The following is a 19,485-nucleotide window of genomic DNA, read 5'->3' as shown; positions in this document are numbered from 1 at the left end:
GACAGACTAAGTAGACATCCTGTGTCTATCACAACTATTCAACAGTGACGTTGAAGTGATAAAGCAATCAAAGACAATATGTAAACAAATGGATGCTGTTGTTTTCTAAGAAAACTACAAAAATAGGTCATTTCCTCCCCCCCTTGAGCTCTGTCCTACAACAGTAAAAAATTTTCTGGAGGTCAGCGTAGGATACAGATAATAATTGAACCAATGAGTTTGAGTGCTTATCAATTCAGCATTCAGATAAACCCATGAACTAATACAGGAGAAGAGAAAAACAGGCAAGAAACAGAAGCCTCAGAACTGGAAATAGTTTTTATCAGGCAAACATCCACAGTCCGTAAGTATTCATTATAAATTCACAGCTAATCTTCATAAAAAATTTTGAAGTTGAACACCCTCATTTTAAAGATGAAGAAACTGAATAAGGGAAGATTTAAGTGATTCACCTAAGGTTACACAATTAGGACATGGTGTTCAGACCAAGGTCTGCCGAATTCAAAAGTTTTATATTGAATTTTAGTTGTGTTCCTAAATAAAAGAGCTGTCCTTACAAGCAAATGGGAAAATGTGATCTGTCTAGTCCAGTCCTAGAAAACTCTAGGCTTAGAGATGCTCTATAATATCCTTGCTTTGGACTCTATCCCACAACCTAGTTAGTAACTAATAAATTGGACTGGGGAGATGGGAATGCAAAAGAAATTAAAAGCAGCTTGTGTGTGTGTGTGTGTGTGTGTGTGTGTGTGTGTGTGTGCGCGCGCGGAGAGCAATTCAATATTATTTCCTGAGTTAAAATTAGTAGCCCATATTCTCATGGTCTTTTTAGGGTGTTGTGTCATTGTAGCATTAGTTTAAAAGACTTGCTATAAAGTCAACTCATATTTGGGGCAGGAGGTGTACGTGAAGAGAGGGAGAAAGAGAGAGGTTTTATGTAAAATAAAATTTCTTCAGGACTTCATATGATATAGTAACAGGTTACCAAGGGGTCATTTCTTTCTCCAAAGGACGTGCTCTTCCTCACTTTAATGATTCTGGACTTATAGATGATAAAAGGATTTATTTTGTGAGGGAATCATCATTTTTTGTTAAAATATTAAACCCATCCATCCACTCTGTTATGTATGTCTGCTATATACTAGTCATCCAGTTTCCTCCCATTTCTATTACATTATTTAATGCATGCATGTCATGCAAAGTTGGTCTTTCTGGTGGTGACGGAAGCTAGTATCAGAATTCAATGAGTTCTTGCAGACAGGGAGAAAAAATGTAAAGGCAGAAAATGGAGAGAACCTTGGCCTAGAGATAAAAAGCAGAATTTTCACGGAACCCTGGCTATTAAGGGACAGATGGATTAAACTTTTGTAGGAAATAAAAATACTCATAAAATTTGAACACCAAGTGACTACAGTGACTGATCACCACTCAACATTGAATGATCTATTTAGTGTGAGATTTTGTTCTCAGTCTCAATATAACTCAGTTATTTAATCATACACTGACCATGTACTAATATAGCAATCATCTGTTCATACTTTAAATCCAGGCTGACCTCATTTCCAAGAGTATAAAATAAAAAACAAGCATGGGGTGAGGGAACCAAGAAGAGACCCTTCTCCTGAGTTGAGTTTTAAATGTTCACCAGGACCTGGAAATTAAGGTAGAATGATTCTAGGTTTGAGGCTAGCTTGACAATTTATCAAGACCCTGTCTCACAATTTAAAAATAATTTAAAAAGGAGGTATAGCTCAGTAGTAGAGCACCCTGGGTCCAATACTCAGCACACACATATCAAAAAATTAAAAAATAAGTGTTCACCAGAAGGTATGGAAAATTTCATATCATACCATCTGATAGGTATGTACTTACCCTCATCCACAATCTCAATCATTCCTTGGTACTCAATCTGTGTTGGATCAACACCTCTGAGGGGGCGAATGACTTTACCAGAATAGATGGTGGGATCAGCTTCCTCAGTAATGCCATTCACTACAAAATAAAAATAAATGCTTGTACATATTTCACTTAATTTTAATTCCACTCAAAAATGGGGGGGGAGGCAAAACTCAGCACAAATGTTAACACAGGGTAGGCTATTTCTCTGCTATTCTTCAAGTGGTACAGCAAACCTAAAGTCAAGTTCTATTTCTAGAACAGTTGCTTGACCTTAACTACTTCTAAACTGACCTTTGCCAAATAAACTCAATTTAAGGAATTAACAAGTACTCATATTTAAAATGTTTTGCTCTCTACCCCCTTTTCCAGGTGACTAATATCACCTTTTTAGTGAGGTCTTTCCTAGTCTCTAATATGGGAAACTACTTATATACTTCCTGATTTGTTTTATCTTTAAATATGTTTTATTACCTTTCAAAACATACTACATACAATGTTTAACTTCTTGTGTGCCCACAGTTTCCACCAAAAAATAAGCTCAATGAAGGCTGGGATTTGTCTGATTTTTCATTTCTGTATTCCCAGTGTCTAAAACACATCATATACTTAACATATTTATGGCACTGAAATGGTCTTACTATTTTTCTGGGTCTCACCAAAAAAAAGTGTTGTCTGGGGAGTTTAGATGAAAAACCAAAACTTAGTTCCAGGCCTTTATAGTCAGAGATCCTAAACAGTAGTGATTTTCTTAATTTCTAATTTCTAATTTTTACATTTAGACTTTTTCTTCAAAAACAAATCTTCTAGCCTGGCTTGGCAGCACACACCTATAATCCCAGTGGTTTGGGAGGCTGAGGCAGGAGGATCAAGAGTTCAAAGTCAGTCTCAGCAAAAGTGAGACACTAAGCAACTCAGTGAGACCCTGTCTCTAAGTAAAATACAAAATAAGGCAGAGGATGTGGCTCAATGGTCAAGTGCCCCAGAGTTCAATCCCTGGTACCCACCGCAAAAAACAAAAACAAACAAGTCTATAAGATTGTCTCTTTCTCTGGCCTTGTGGGTTTTTAAAAAGAGAGATTTAATACAAAATTGACTAAAATATCTATAGAACAGCTCTTCTCAAGCTTTGGTGTATATGAGAGTAACTCGAAAAACTTAGAACAGATTTCCCAAACCCAGAATTTCAGCAGGTCAGAGAACTTGTGTTTCTAATAAGGAGCCAAATTATACTACTGATCCTGGGACCACATGTGAGAATGACTGAGGTAGAACAACTAACTAGGTCATGTATTCCTCTCCACCCTACCCCTTTTCTTCCACCCAAAGCATATGCTGAAAAGAGTACATGTCACAATTCAATACCTGAGTGAGTTTTGTTTACTTTTTCAGCACTGACTTTGTTGCCTTTGCCTTTGGACAAGCTGTATTCGACCATGTCCCCCAGCTCCAGGCTATCGACATCACCAGAGAACTCACTAAGGGGAAAGGAAAAAAGATTTAAATAAGCCATCATCAGAAACATCAACAGTAGCAAGCAGACTTTCTTTTATGAAACATTCATGCCATGCTTACTTATGTTGAACACTTTTAGATACTATGGGTGCTATTAACCCACCTCAAGATAATGAGACTGAGATACCAAGAATTCATTTGATAAAAGTCATGTAAGTGCTTAAGCGGCAGAGCCTGGATTCAAATCTGAATTCTCTGGTGCTGGTTCTAAGAGCCCACACTCTTTTAAACACTATGCTATACTAAATGTCAAAAGTATAACTCTCTGGAACCAATACAAAATATTTTTTCATTGCAGCAGAAAGGCTCTTAAACACTGTTTAAAGGCGGCATAGGTCTATGTCTTTTGGTCACACGTGTTTTCTATGTAGATGTTAGTATATATCTTGTCAGTATTGTGCCAAAATGAAATCTGGGACTCAAAAAATATAACAACAAAAAACAACAGCCAATATTAAATGTTTTATAACTAAAGCAAAACAATGAACAATAAGCTGTAAGTTCCTAAAAAGACATTGCTTACCTGTAATGGAAAAAGATTTCCTTATCATGATTGGCTGTTTCAATAAACCCAAAATTATCTTTCAGAGTTGCCACATAACCCAAGAGCCTCTTGTTGGAATTACGACCTAAAAGTCGTACACAAGTTGCAATCTGCTGTCCAGGCCTCTGTTTGTCACTAATACTAAATTCAACCTGTGAAAAATGAGCATGATCATTAATACTGTTTGACGCCAAGTTTCTTAACTCTGAAAATGAGACCTAAAACTCCTCTAGATATTCTTTGTAGTTAAATCAGATGAAATCGGTTTTCACTAAGGATTAAGTTTTACTGACCTTCAGTTATGCATTTCTTAAGTCTTGTATTCTCTAAAGGACTGCTATTCAAAACTCTGGTATGAGTAAAACATAAAATGGCACTGTAACATCTTTGATATTTTATTTTGGTAATATTTTAAATGGATTTATGTATACCTTCCCTAATGCTTAACTAGGGAATTCTCAAAAAGATTGAACGAAGAACTTTCTAGACTGGGTTTTAATTGAATGAGCTGCTTTTACGTATGAAGATAATCATGGGGCTGGGGTTGTAGTTCAGTGGTACAGTGCTTCCCTAGCATGTGTGAGGCACTGGGAATCAAGTCTTGGCACTGCATATAAATAAAAATAATAAAGGTTCACTGACAACTAAAAAGATATTTTTAAAAACGATAATCATTTAACCTTTTAAGTGCAAAAAATACTTTGGCAAAATTTGACAAAATTTTTAAAAAACCATCCTTCAGGATCTCTGACCAAGATGACAACCTTAAACCTTCTCTCAAATAAGCAGGATTATCTTGCCTTATCTCCTATTTGAGGAGAAGTAGATCCTTCCACATCCTTGGCTTGAAAAGCAATGGTCAGTTTCACCCCACAATCATCGTAAGCAATAATGCCATCCTCTGCCTCCTAAAAAGAGATAGAATCAGAATACAATGAAAACAGTCCCAGAACAATAAAAAAACAATACAAGGTGGGTATGTGTGACAACCTTAATCCCAGCTAGTTGGTAGGCTGAGGCAAGAAGATCCCAAGTTTAAGGCCAGCCTCATCAACTCAGCAAGACCTTGACCCAAAATAAAAAGGGCTCTGGATGTAGCTCAGTGGTAGAAGGTCTTTGGGTTTAATTCCCAGTCCAGGAAACCAACCAAGTAACAACATAACTACAATCATCAGAGATCCTTAAGCTAAAGAACTGACAGAGATCACAGGAACTTCTAATAGTAGTTTTTTTTTTTTTCCCCTTTGGTACTGAGGATTTAACCCAGGGGTGCTTTATCACTGAGCTACATCCCCATTCCTTTTTTTAAAATTTTGAGACAGGGTCTTGCTAAGTTACTGAGGCTGTCCTTAAACTTGTGATCCTCCTGCCTCAGTCTCTAAAGTCACTGAGGCTAGTTCTAGTGTTTTCTAACAATAACAGATTATTCATGTGAATAAAAAGGTGGTCTTGCCTTAATCCAAGACTGGATCAACCTGCTGCCATTGGGTATTTCAGTCTTGAGAATCTAATTTTTGTTGCTGAAGAGGGAAAATTTTTGAAAACATTGAACACGCTTATTCGCTACCACTCACAGTCAACCAGAAAACAAAATGAGCATGTTATTTCCAACAAGTGAAAATTCTGTACAGCATGAAGCTTTAGTATCAGATAAAGAGGAATTTTTATTATAGCCTAAAGAAGTTAAAGTATCCTTTGTTATCTAATAGTACATCACACTGTTCTGGATACATTGTCAACTGGTGTATTTATCAATGCATGAGAATTTCATTTGATATAGAATCTAGCACAGTTCACAGCATTTGATATAAAGATGATTTAAGTTATGATATACCAATATTTCCACAATAAAAATTTAAAAATTTCAGATGTCATAATCACACAGGAATTACACTGTATCAGCAATTACACAAATTATACCATTTTTATGGTTTCAACATCATTTCTCTGGGACTAATGTCCACATCACTAATCTTGCTGTCCTTCATAAGCTTCATACCTCATCACCAACTATTACATACTCAAAACCAATTAATTTCTAACTTCTACCATTCATATTCCTCCTATAACTGCTTACTTTTAAAACAATTTTTAAATTACTGAATAGTTACAATATTGACTAATGCCATCATCTGCCTCATGCCCACGCCTGATATCACTTTCTAACAAACCTTTTTCTTGAAATGCAGCACTGCTATTCTTAAGTGGCAACCAATACCCTCTCAATTTGTCCTGATTTTTCACCCCATTTATGCTATCTTCCCTCATACAAAACACAAACCATCTTCCTGTGAAACATCTTACTCACTGATTTAAGAAACCCTGAAATTTTATCATCTATACCTCTTCAATATTGAGAAATTCTCTTTTCTATCTCCACCTATTAAATGTCAATACCTTAGTGCAATCATCCTACATTCTGCCAGTTAAAATTCATTTTTTGCCAAAGCGCTCTTATACAAAGTTAATAGTAATATTTTACATTCTGTATGAACTACTTATTCTGACTAAAGCCACTCAATTTGTTATTTACTTGTGAATAGAAGCTAACTTAGATTATTTTTCAATAATTGGGAGTTCAAATGTGTGAACTGAAATCTACATTTGAGTTTTAAATTGCTTAAAAGCAAGTACTAATATTTTTGATGACTAGTTCCCAACTGGGGGTGATTTTGCCTCTCAAAGGGTATCTGGAAATTTCTAGAGAAATTTTTTGCTGTCACAATACATCATACTCCCCAGAGCAAAATGTTATCCATCCCCAAATGTTAATAATGGTGATGCTAAGAAACCTTGCTTTGATTATATCACTATTAATATTCACCAGAATTCTTGCTAGGCATGGTGTCATTATGCCTACAATCCCAGTGACTTGGGAGAGGCAGAAGGACTGCAAGTTCAGGGCTAGCTTCAGTTGTCTCACAATAAGAAAACAAAAAGAACTGAGGAAGCCACTTGGTGGTAAAGTGCCCCAGGTTCAATCCCCAGTATCTTTCCCCTCTGCAAAAATACACAGATGTATCAGTGGTACACAGCCCTGGGATCTCACGCCCAAAGAAATAATACTATGTGCCTGTAAACAGAAGAGGAATAAAGAGCTATAAAACCATTCTGATTATGTAAAACTTACCTTCTCTTTGCCTTTATTTGGGCTAGTGGTTTTAGGATTGGAAAAAGTGGCTTCTTTCTCTACAGTGCCCAGGAAACGATGATCTGAATGGGAATGGAATGAAACCGTGCCCTTGGGAAGTTTTTTAATCCTAATAGCATGATTTCTTTGGGCAGAGAGCATATCCTACAAATGATAAAACAAAATTAACTTTAAACTGACAAAGGAAGCATTAGAAACCCCACCCCAATACCTTTCTCAAACACTACTCACAGGAACCACAGTAAACTCTACTTCATCTGCAATATGGAGCTGGTTCCCATCCAGAATTTCACTGAAGTGGAAGAACATACGAGCATCACGATCCACGCACTTGATGAAACCAAAACCATCTCTCATGGCAGCAATCACACCCTGAAACCGAAGTAATAGTTTCACTGGCTGTGAAGCTTTTCAAGTAAGGTAAATATTCAAGTTTGCAAGCACCATTAAGTTAAATTCACTAGAAATTTTTACTATTAATAACCTGAATATTGTATCTCCATTTTTATTATTTTCTCTTTAATATAAACTCACTGCTCTTTTTATTTTTCATATTAAGATAGGGTCTCACCAAATTGCTTAGGCTGGCCATGAACTTATATTCTTTCCTACTTAGTATCCCAAGATGCTGGGATTACAAGAGCATACCACTACACCCAGCAAACTCATTGTTTCAACCAGTAATTTAAAATCAGCAATTCTGAGACCTCCAAATGCTACTTCTTAGCAAATATTTATTTATTTAGGTGCCAGGGATTACACCCAGGGGTGCTTTATCACTAAGTTAACATTCCCAGCCCCTTTTATTTTGACACAGGGTTTAAGTTGTGAAGGCTGACTTCAAACTTGCCACTCTTCTGTCTCAGCTTCCAAGCCTGGGATTACAGGCATAAGCCACTGTGCTCAGCTCCTTGGCAACTATTTATCAGAAAGAGCAATATATCCTATTTGAATATAAATACACATAAACCACTTCATAAAAGCCTAAACCCAGTAACAATATAACCTCTGGAAATTTCAAACTTTAGCAACTGACACTTCGAAAGTTGACCACAAAGGGAACTCTTTATAGACTCTACCTCAAAACTTTTTTGTGTATGTTTAGGCAAAGCAAGGATTTTAAGACTTAGGTCTGAAAAATAAAATGCAAGAAATTTTTTCTGCATGTTTCTCCTTCTTACTAAATTATCAGCTTTCTGAGAGCACAGTATTGACTTGAAACATGGTAGTAATCAAATGTCTACCAAAACAATGAACATGAATTATCATCAAATTGCCAATGAATTACACTCCATGTTTACTATTGCATAGGTAATTGTTCTGTAAAAGGATGTGACCTAAACAATATTCTGACATTTAATTCTCACCAAGTCCTGATGATAACCAAGCCAAATATTCCATACTGTAAAGCAAAACATCCTGCCTGAGAAGTTTTCCTAAAGATCTCATGTTTAAAAAAATAATAAAAAATAAACCTCACATTCAGGCCAGGCACAATGGTGCATGTCTGTAATCCCAGGGACTTGGGAAGCTGAGGCAGGATACTAAGTTCCAGGCCAGCCTCAGCAACTTAGTGAGACCCTATCTCAAAATAAAAAAAAACAGAAATGGCTGGGGATATATGGCTCAGTGTTAAGCCCCTCTAGGTTCAATCCCTGGTATAAAAAGAAAAACAAAAAAAAGGTGTGGGGGGTGGGGGTGCTGGGAATGTAGCAGCCCTGGGTTCAATCCCCAGTACTAGTATCAATAGAAAAAAATAAATCACACACCCAGAGCTCCAAATGGAAGTTAAAAATAAATTCCAAGTGTATATAAGATCAGTCCTCCAAAAATCAAAGGTTAAAAATGTGTCAAGAAAGTTAAAAACTTTGCTGACAACACACTACAGACAGTATGATTTCAACAAACATAAATCACGTCTGAGAAAGCTCACAAAAACCAAGTCTGTAAAGCATTCGGGAAACAATTCTGGTATATGCCACTTCTGGATATTTACTTATTAAAAAGAATCTGTAATGCTCTGCCAAAAAAAAAAAAAAAAAAAAAAAAAACACACACAAAAAAAGAAAACAAAAAAAAAAAACAAAAACAAAAACAAAAGAAAAAAGGCCTAGTTGACTTTGATAATCTAATATTTAGTAAGTATCTTGGGAAACAGTTTGGAAAAAAATCAACTTTCTACAACTATGGGCTTAAATCTTTTTGCTCTTCATTTTTAAGGGTCAGAGAATTAATGACTCTCAATATACCTTAGCAATAATCCTGTCCAGATTTCTATTCCAGAACTTTTTCACATATACATTCAGGATAACTGGTAGAGATAAACACAGACTAACTCAAATATCTGATCCTTAATTATCTTAAGAAGGTGAATTCCCAATGTGGTTATTAACTTATAAGGAATTTTAATTTAGTAGTACCAACTTGAAGGTAACATTGGCCCCTCCATGTTAGATACTGCTCCAATAATACTCAACACTTACCATTTCTCTGGCTTCATTAGTGAACTGAAATGTATTTGATAGAACTTCTATGTTAGTTGCTCGTTCTAATTTGTCACGTCGGTCTGTTGAAATATTAAACCTAACATGGTCACCTTCCAATAGGGTCACCTTGGATTTTGTATCTTTGTCTCCAAAGGGAAGTTCTTTAGGAATCACAAAGTCAACTTTGATTCGTCCTGGCAATGGGTCATTCTGATGAGAAGGAAAAACGATTTTAGCTGGAGATTTCTCATCCTTCCTAGTTCTAAGTCAAACAAGAAGAACACATAGCAAACCCATGTTATTTATAATATAGTTCCCTGAAGGGAAAAAAGGTGTTGACAATATAAGTCCTATTTGAAAGCTTATGGTCACATGGCATAACCATAATATCATAACACTGAAGACCCTGCACTCTGATACCAAGAGATTTTATTTTACTTAAGTATTTTTAGTCTTCTATATTTCACATTTCCTTAACAATGACATTATTTGTCCCCCATTAAAAAACAAATGGGAGGGAGTGACTGAAGAGTAGGATATAAATGCACATGCAAACTGCAGTCCAATCCAGAAAGAATTTTTCCCAATTAACCAGCATTTCTTCTTACCCAATGAAAAAACAAACAAAACCAAACAAACATATTCATGGATATATCAACCAGAAATTTCTCATATGGTTTAATTACACACACACACAAACACACACGAATGTATGTATGAAAAGATACTTGTGTTATACCCTCACATAATTATATTTATCAAATTGAAATTTTCAGTATATGACACCCTATTATATTATTCAATTATTAATGGGGCAAAAGAGGATTCTCCTGAAAAAGACAACTTGCCTGGTTTTTACTGGGTACTTTTGGGATAACTTTGGTTACAGTTCCTTCAAAATGTTCAATGCTGATATCTTCAAAAATGACTGTTCCTTGAGGCAAAAGTCTGACATCTGTTGCAACTTCTTTACCCTAAATCAGAAGTTGGGGAGGGAGGGAAATCACATAATTTTAAGTGTTTCCTAAAGATATAATCCACTATTAATCTTAAAAGACCAAAGATCAAGTCAGGCAACTATCTTACATTTCTGTCCTTGATTGTGAATTCCACATCATCTCCAGGCTGTAAGGTTTCTAGGTCACCTTTAAATTCACTATAGTGAAAGAATATCTCTTTTACAACATCACCTCTTTCAATAAAGCCAAACGCCTCCTAAAGTAAAAATAAATAAAACCCAAGAACATTATCATCATTGTACAAATGTGTTATTACAACTTAAAACTCAGTAAGCCTCTTTACAATATAGTTAAAACGACATATATTGATAAAGTCAAATACCAGCAATGAAAGACTGTTCTGAAGGATATAACTGAATTAGCAACCAAAGAATTTTAAGAGATTAATTTTAGGTTATCAGTTAAGATATTCTTTGAAGCAGAAGACAGGGGGGAAACGCTTGGATTTGAAGTATAAGAATTAAGGCCATCAAAGAAAAAACTCAAAATTTTCAAATTTGTTGACACTTACCTTCATGGCACAAACTACTCCCTGACAGCGGGCTTGTTTCTTTTTCAACAGCATAATGTTACGAGCACTTACAGCACCAGTACTAGAAAGGAACAATGGGGAATCAAAGAGGGGTTAAAAATGCATTGGTTTGGTTAGATATGAGTCTAGAAAAAACAAATTAGTTTTACGTGCTTCAAAAACTCTATCATCAGTAAGAACAAATGTTATGACATCTGATTCTTTTTATATGGTTTCATATAGGCTCAGGACTTTTGTGTAAACTCCCTATACTTTTCTATATTTAGCATATATGTGGATTATTTTTCTCTAAAAGATTTGTGCTTTTACTTTGGTGCATAATGTTCTACTCTGCTTTACTATACCAACAAAAGATCTGAAACAAAGACAAACTGAATTTCAACAGTGGGAAACACTAAACTTTTAAAATTACTGAATGAACATTTAAATAACATATTATGTGCTGCCAAGTAAGATACTGGTGATGGAGAGTAATAAGAGTAGTCTGTTATTAATGAGTAGTAAATATAATAGCTGTTCATTCATTTTCTTCAGTTCTGGATGAAGACTAAACTCAGGAGTGCTCTAATTCTGAGCTTTTAAACTCTAGTCCTTTTTAAATTTTATTTTGATATGGTCTTGCTAAGTTGCCCAGGCAACCATCATCGTTATTATTATTATTATCCCCCAGAGGATTGAACCCAGTGGCTCTCTACTACTAAGTTATATCACCAGCCTTTTTTACTTTTTGAGACAGAATCTAAGTTGCCAAGGCTGGCCTCAAACCTGTGATCCTCCTGCCTCAGCTTCTCCAGTAGCTGGAATTATAGCTGTGCACCATGATGCCCAGGATGAATTATTTTTGACTAAAGAGTCATAAGAGAAAGTTGAATAAATGCATTGATTTTAGAATTTGCTGTGGCTTTAAAAATGATATCAATGGGCTGCATTATGTACCTAGTGGTGGAGAACTTGCCTCATCGGCACAAAGCCCTCAGTTCTATCTCCAGTATTGTGGATTGGGGGAAGGAATTCTTGCTGGGCACAGTGGCACATGTATACCTGTAAACCCAGACTCAGGAAGTTGAGGCAGGAGGATTGCAAGTTCAAGGTTAGTTTAGGCAACTTAGTAAGACCATCTTCAAAAAGAAAAGGGGTTAGGGATGTGACTTAGTGGTAAAGCGCCCCTGGGTTCTATCCCTAGTACTCGGTGGGGTTGGTCTGGGGGGCATTCTCCCCTACTGGAGAACTTAAACTAGAGACACCCCAGGTTACTATATACTGCACCCATCATTGAACATCAGCAATGTAAATTCAATTTTGTTTTAAAGATAACACAGACTGTTGGGTGTGGTGGCCCATGCCTGTAATCCTAGCAGCTCAGGAGGCTAAGGCAGGAGGATTCCAAGTTTGAGGTCAGCCTTGGCAATTCAGCAAGACCCTGTCTCAAAAAATAAAAAGGGGTGGGGATATGATTCACTGCCCCTGGGTTCAATTCCCAGTACAAAAACAAAAACAAAAACAAAAACAAAAAAAAAAAAAAAGAAAAAGAAAAAACAGACCATAAGATATAGCGGTATTGTTGGTATAGTTGTTTTATGAGAAGAACAATAGCCGGGTGCGGCACATGTCTATAATCCCAGTGGCTTTGGAGGCTGAGGAAGGACTTGCAAGTTCAAAGGCAGCCTCACCAACTTAGTGAGGCCCTAAGCAACTCAGTGAGACCCTGTCTCTAAATAAAATACAAAAAAGGGCTGCTGGGGATGTGGCTCACTGGTTAAGTGCCCCTGAGTTCAAGCTGATACCAAACAATAGATCAAGTAATTTTTTTTCATTGACAAATTATTCATGGTAACCCAAATATCCTTTAAGAAATTTGATCACCAAAGACACCAGAAAACTCTGTGACTTACTGCAAACTTAAATGTTTGTTATTTAAAAGTTGCATATTCAGGCTACTAATTTTGCAAAAACACATACTTCATTTTACAGATGAAAAGTTTATCAGGAAAGTCTATGGTGAGGATAAAGAACTATGCATAAAGTATACAGCACAAATGCTTGGCATATACAAAAACTTAATAAAGGTCAAATATAGCTCCTTCAGTGTCTCCTTCCTCACACTTATCTCCTGATTTCCTATTTCAGATTAAACTGTGGCCCTCAGACAAGAACTAATACTATCTGGACCCACAACTCAATCTGATTCCTTCCAGCCTTGCAAGAGAAAGAATTCAAGGCAAATGATTCTGCACACACTTTTGAACTTTTCCTTCCATAAGTTGTTGAAAAGCACATTCCTTGCACTTTTTCCAATTTCTTAACTTCCTTCCCTGCTTACATCTCTTATTTTTCATCCTAAATAAAAAATAATTATCTCTGGGCTTTCTTAACTACATTTTCCTTAACTTCCATACTAATGAATTCTATAGTTATATTTCCTGCTCATTACTAGTTTCTAAGTCTCAGTGCTATACATACAACTGTATATTTGATATCCACCCAGATATACCACAAACACTTTAAATTCTAACTGCCAAAATGAGTTTATTTCTTCTCCCACCCTGAGTACTTTCTCCTCTCTCTCTCCTTGCAATCATCAGCTCAGTAGGTCAGGCCACAAAAAGCATTTGGGACTCCTCATAATTCCAATCACATCTCTTTTATCTCATCAATTCATTTTGATAATTTTATCTTCCCAATGTGATTTCCCCCCCCCTCAATGTGATTTTACTTCTCGATTCCACCATCTCTGGCCTATCTGTATTATTCCTCATCTTCCTTGTTAAGTGTGACATAGCTAAGTCTAGTCTAGAGCATTTCTATTCTCTAGAAATCTACCATCTCTACCACTTCCAAAGACTTAAATCAATCATACCCCTTGAAAAACTGACCATGTTTTCATCATTTTCCTTTTCAGACACCACGCACAGTGCCTGCCATAGAATACTCAGTCAGTTGATAAATAAAAAATTTAAAAGGTCCAAACTACCTACATTTTAAGTTAGGTTTTTAACTCACTTCAAATTTCATAGTGTAAAACCAACAAAGAATCACATAGGTGGGAAAATTCTGAAAAGAACTTACTGTTTATTGTTATCAATTACAAAATTTATTTTATCTCCGGTTTCCAGCTGAACATTCCCTTCAACATCTTCAGGGGTGTATGTCAGATAAAACACTTCCTGTGAAGTGATAAATTATTATTACTATCTTGGCAGGGCACATATTCACTCACTGTATACAACTTAGACACTTCTTATACTGGCATTTTCAAGCCAAATTTCTTAAAAATTATGCTTTATGACAAGTTGTTTTATTCATATAAACACATATTTTTCCCCTCCATGGTGCTGATGACTTCTGCGAGTGCACAGCTGAGCAGCAATCCAACTTCAAAAAGTTTACACACGTGGAAGCATTTGCCCAGAGACTAGTTACATTTCAAAAAGACAATTTTTATGTAAGGCATTCCAAACAAAAAAGCTGGAGTTAGTGTTTTAAAGGAACCAGAAAAAGTACCCCTCCATACCACCCCCCAAAAAAAAGCGATTAAAAGGAGCATTTTACCTTAAGAGTCTAACTAAGGTCACACTTGGGCAAGCTAAGACACTTGGAAGTTCTATGGATTTTTTCTTTTTAAAGTTTTTTTTATTATGCTGCACTTGAAACCTCTTAGAAATCAAATTTAAAACTGATTTTAGCAACTAGCTTACGTTTTCTACTTTGAATTTTAAAGTACGCTTATAGATCACATGGTGGATCAGGCAAAGGTTTAAGAAAAATACACAAGTTTACCCCATTACGTTCGTAGCATACACTCCCTGTTGGACTCTGACCCGGGGCAGCTGGAGATTTACTCTCTAAGTTGTGAGGAACAGCGCACACAACCTACCAGTCAAAAAAAAAAAAATTTCCATTGCTAATCATTTCAGGAGCAGCACTGTGCAATATAAACTGAATTTTAATATCCTCTATACTATACACAAGGATGCATTTTAATATGATCCACAAGAGGATGTCATGCTGCCAAATTTCAAACTTACAGTATATAAGTTGACTGTAAGTATAGACTTAGGGTTATATATAAAACCCAAATAGAGTCTTGACCATATTTTTATGTTAGGTCAAGATATGCCAGTGCTTCTGATATCATTTTAAAATAGTAATCTTTATATACTATAGCTCTCTTTCGTGCAAACTGAGGAGATGGGGAGAATCTTCCTTTTCTAATGTGAAAGATATGCAAATGCAGGGCCCTAAGAAAATACAAAGCATCAAAGTCACTAACTTGTCCATTCATTCGTTCTTCAGGGTGGATTTCTGGTTTAATCTTCACCAATTTAATAGCAATGGGTTTCCCAGTCCGCCGGTCAGATGATACTTCGAATTCAACATCATCTAAAATAAAGAATGTGTTATGTTTGTTGGACTAATGTTTGCAAAATGGCATCTCACCTCTGAATTCTACTTAAAGGTAGCATTTGAGCTGCCTTAAATCAGTGGTTCTCAAAGTGTGGTCCCTGGACCAGCAGCATCAACATTACCTGGGAGTTCAGTGCAAATGCAAATTCTTGGGCCTCACTCCAGACCTATGCAAAAACAAACTCTGGGATCAAGTACAACAATCTGTTTTAACAAGCCTTCCAGGTAATTCTGATACACACTAATGTTTCAGAACCACTGCCTTAGACTAAGCCACATATTAAGCCATAGTTTTTATGGCATTTACACATATTACAAATGAGGCAATACATAATCGTAACCTTTGACAAGGTTTCTTTTAACCTCTGTACTTCAGATTCCTTATTGCAAAAGGAGAGTAATTTCTGAAAAGTAAGATTGTTGTGAGAATTAACCAAAACAATGTATCTAGAGCATTTGATATACCAAATACTCATGTTACCCATTATTCTGATTTTTTTTCCTCAGACATGAGGGGAAAAAAAAAAAAAAGGGTACAGAACCTTTTAACTTCAGTCCTTTATATCCTCTAAGCATTTAACATAAAAATACTCAAAGGTATCTTTCAGTCAACTAGCCTTTTACCCAAGACACAACCACAACAAATTAGGATTATGGTACATACATCAGTAATTGGTACAAATATAAGGCCAAAACTTTCATTCCTTTTTTTTTTTGGGGGGGGGGGGGTGGCGGGGCTTAAAAAAACTCATTTTTTGAAAAGCACTCTCATGAATAAGTTGACACTCAACAGAAATGTAAAAGAACTGGCAGATTACCTCCTACTTTTAAGTCCTGCAGGTTGCCATTATATTGTGAACAGTGGAAGAAAAGTCTAGCTTGACGTTCTGAACACTGAATAAATCCATAAGAGGTTAACAGTTTTTCAATAACCCCAGTTTCACGCAGTGCTGCTGAAGTACCATTGGGGTACCCATTGTGTCCATTGTTGTGGAGAAGGTTTGGATCAAAGCTCATCTGTTTTGAAAAGAAAAAGAACTCAGTAAATACAGATTTGTATCCATAGCATACTAAATAACTAAATCTTCAATATAGAAAAAAAAAATAAAAGTAAAATACACAAAGGAAGGACGGGGCTTTTATTACTGAAATAATTAAGCTAAGACATTTCAGAGGCAACATGTTAGGGAATTATCCTCATTTATGGGAGAATTTTCACAAAATACAAAATACAATTTCTGAATTTGATATTAAAGTAAAGCAACTACATTAGTAAAAGTTGCCTTTATGTTAATTTTAAGTTACTACAACAATTTCAGAACAAAGGTTCCAAAACTACCAGGACTCTTGTTTACACATTTTCACACTTAAATAGACATCTTAGTACATCTTGGTAAGACATGCATTTTGAAGGCATAAAGTTAGTAGAGATTAACACAATAAAACAAACTTTCTATGCAATACTTTATCTGAACTAGAATATTTTGGAGTAATCATGCTTAGGACCTTTAAAAAGACAAACCAAAATAGCAAGTTAGAAAACGAAAACTCCAAGATGGCAAAATTTCTTTTATTCTAATATTGTTCAATCATTTCACAGGTAAATTTAAAGAAATCTTTTCACCTGCCAGAAACCTTTCACCTTTCAGACACTGATAAAATCTCTAATGGCATTTTGTTTTTGTGATTAGATAAAGTGAAAGAAAACATTCTTTAGTGAAAAAGGAGCTACTTAAATGCAACGCAATAGAATCTATTCATGTCAAATATTATCACCTTGTATATTTCATTGGTTATTTCATTTTACTTTTAGTAAACCTGTATAAATGGATTGTAAATTTAAATGAGGCATAAAACAACAAAATCTCTAACAAGTCTAGATGTATAATTTACTACAGGAGCAATATCTTTTAAGTCTTTATAATTACTTTTAAATACCTGCATTAATAATTTGATTTATAAGCATGTTAAGTGAAATGTTGGGCATTATTAATAAAAAGAAAACATTTTCACCAAGAAAAAAAGGATGATTAAAATTCTAGAAAAATCTAAGTCTAAGCAATTAAATAGTATTTGGATTGGTCAAAATAAATCAAAGCCACTATACTTGTAAGCAGTTAAGTTCCAATTCTTCCATGCTAGCCACTATTCTCTTTGACATGTATTAACTCAATTTTCACAAAAGTCCATGAGAAAGTAATATTACATTATCCCCACTTTACCAGTGAGGAAACAGATGCAGGGAACTTAAATGACTTGCCAAAATCAAATGGTAAATATTTCAAACCAAGAAGGTCTACCTCCACAGTATGGGTTCTATACCAGGCTTCTTGAACTTGTCAATCTTGTTAAAATACAAAAACAGATTTGATAGGGGTTTGAGGTACTCCATTTCTAACAAGATCCAAGGTAATACCACTGCTTCTGAATCCTGGACACACTATGAGCAGTTATCTTTCAAGATTTCAAGTGAAGAACATATTTAGGGAAGTTAGTGTAAGGCCACTTCAATCATATTGAGTGGCCCTCCTGAGTCATGCTCTTAACACAAAGTGGACAAGCTGCAACTGCTTCTTTCCTGACTTACAGATCTCTGATACATGGGGGTCCTCTTTTGTTTTTTAGTCCCAGATGAGGTAGAAGATGAAGATAAAGGTAAAGAAAGTAAAGGAGGAGCTGTAGGAGGGGGATGAGGATCTGATGACATAGTAAATACGTTCTCCATCTCAAATGCTGTAATAACATAAGATAATGTTTGTAACTATGATTAATAACAATATAACACATTTGACATTCAACCTTTTACACTTATTAGGCAGTTCAGCAAAATATAGTAAACTTATTCATATTTCTATTATGTAGTAAACAGCATTAATAGAAGGTCAAATTAAAATATTTTCAAAGGCATTAAAACAATCCCTGTCTCATATTATCTACAATTTTAAATGTCTTTAAGAACTCTGTTGCCCAGCATGGTGGCACACGTCTGTAATCCCAGGGACTCAGAAGGCTGAGGGCAGCCAGCCTTAGCAATTTAGTAAGGCCCTAAGCAACCTATTTCAAAATTAAAGATGAAAAGTGCTGGGGATATGGTTCAGTGGTTAAGTATCCGTGGGTTCAATACCCATTATAAAAAGAAAATCCAAACCATTCTCTGGTCAGGCACAAGGCACACACCTATAATCTTTGTGACTTGGGAGGCTGAGACAGGAGGATTCCAAGTTCAAGACCAACCTCAGCAACTTAGCGAGACCCTGTCTCAAAATAAAAAATAAAAAGGACTGGGGATGTGGTTCAGAGGCTAGGCACCTTTAAGATTTAGTCCCTAGAAAAAACAAGAAAAACACCCAAATCAAAACTTTCTGGTGTTTGCTGGATTGCAACTACTCAGTCCAACTTAACTTCCAGTAACTTTTATTATTATGATTATTTGCAGTACTGGGGACTGAACCGAGGAGTGTGCTCTACCACTGTGCCACATTCCCCAGCCCTAGTTATTCTGAGGAAAAAACTAGAGGACTCCATAACAGGTAGGCAATCAAGTCCTCATTCATTTGCTCTTGGCACATTACAGTTTCAATATGCCCAATGGAGTGGACATACAAATTTAGTTCCCAAGTTTAAGTAGACTGTCCATTCAAATGGAAAAATAGTTGAAAAATATTTCTGCAAAAGGACCTCAAATAAAACGTTAAGGCAATCACAGGCAAAGAGCATGGGAGCTGACACCTCTATTTCTTATACTAGTTATTCAACCTCCTCATAACAGAAGAAATGACTATTCTGGCATTGGGACTAAGCCCAGGGGCCCTTTATCACTGAGGTACATCCCCAGACCTTTTATTTTAAGATAGTGTCTTACTAAGTTGCCCATGTGGGTCTTGAACTTGTGATCCTATTGCCTAAGCTTCAGCAGCTAGGATTATAGGCATGCATCACCA

The 19,485-nt window shown here is 35.8% G+C and overlaps 1 protein-coding gene across 3 annotated transcripts in view; it reads right to left on the bottom strand.

The window, feature by feature from the left end:
• The window catches only part of Csde1 (cold shock domain containing E1), a 37,797-nt gene that overhangs the window by 4,644 nt on the left and 13,668 nt on the right, over positions 1-19,485 (bottom strand). The window contains exons 3-17 of one of the 3 annotated variants that reach the window (XM_047550095.1): positions 18,132-18,277; positions 16,363-16,561; positions 15,411-15,520; positions 14,918-15,010; positions 14,207-14,304; positions 11,120-11,201; positions 10,676-10,804; positions 10,438-10,563; positions 9,587-9,799; positions 7,335-7,475; positions 7,083-7,247; positions 4,753-4,860; positions 3,932-4,104; positions 3,259-3,371; positions 1,870-1,989 (exon numbers count right to left, since the gene is read on the bottom strand). In XM_047550095.1, coding sequence (XP_047406051.1) covers positions 1,870-1,989; positions 3,259-3,371; positions 3,932-4,104; positions 4,753-4,860; positions 7,083-7,247; positions 7,335-7,475; positions 9,587-9,799; positions 10,438-10,563; positions 10,676-10,804; positions 11,120-11,201; positions 14,207-14,304; positions 14,918-15,010; positions 15,411-15,520; positions 16,363-16,561; positions 18,132-18,269 — 2,008 coding nt within the window. In that variant the 5' untranslated portion in view covers positions 18,270-18,277. The remainder of the gene's footprint in view (positions 1-1,869; positions 1,990-3,258; positions 3,372-3,931; positions 4,105-4,752; positions 4,861-7,082; positions 7,248-7,334; positions 7,476-9,586; positions 9,800-10,437; positions 10,564-10,675; positions 10,805-11,119; positions 11,202-14,206; positions 14,305-14,917; positions 15,011-15,410; positions 15,521-16,362; positions 16,562-18,131; positions 18,278-19,485) is intronic. The other 2 variants (XM_047550102.1, XM_047550113.1) reach the window with 2 other exon arrangements.

This window comes from Sciurus carolinensis, chromosome 1, assembly GCF_902686445.1.
Source record: "Sciurus carolinensis chromosome 1, mSciCar1.2, whole genome shotgun sequence".
Taxonomy (NCBI): Eukaryota; Metazoa; Chordata; class Mammalia; order Rodentia; family Sciuridae; genus Sciurus; species Sciurus carolinensis.
The sequence above is the reverse complement of the archived record's forward strand: the minus strand, read 5'-3'. Positions and strand labels throughout refer to the sequence as shown.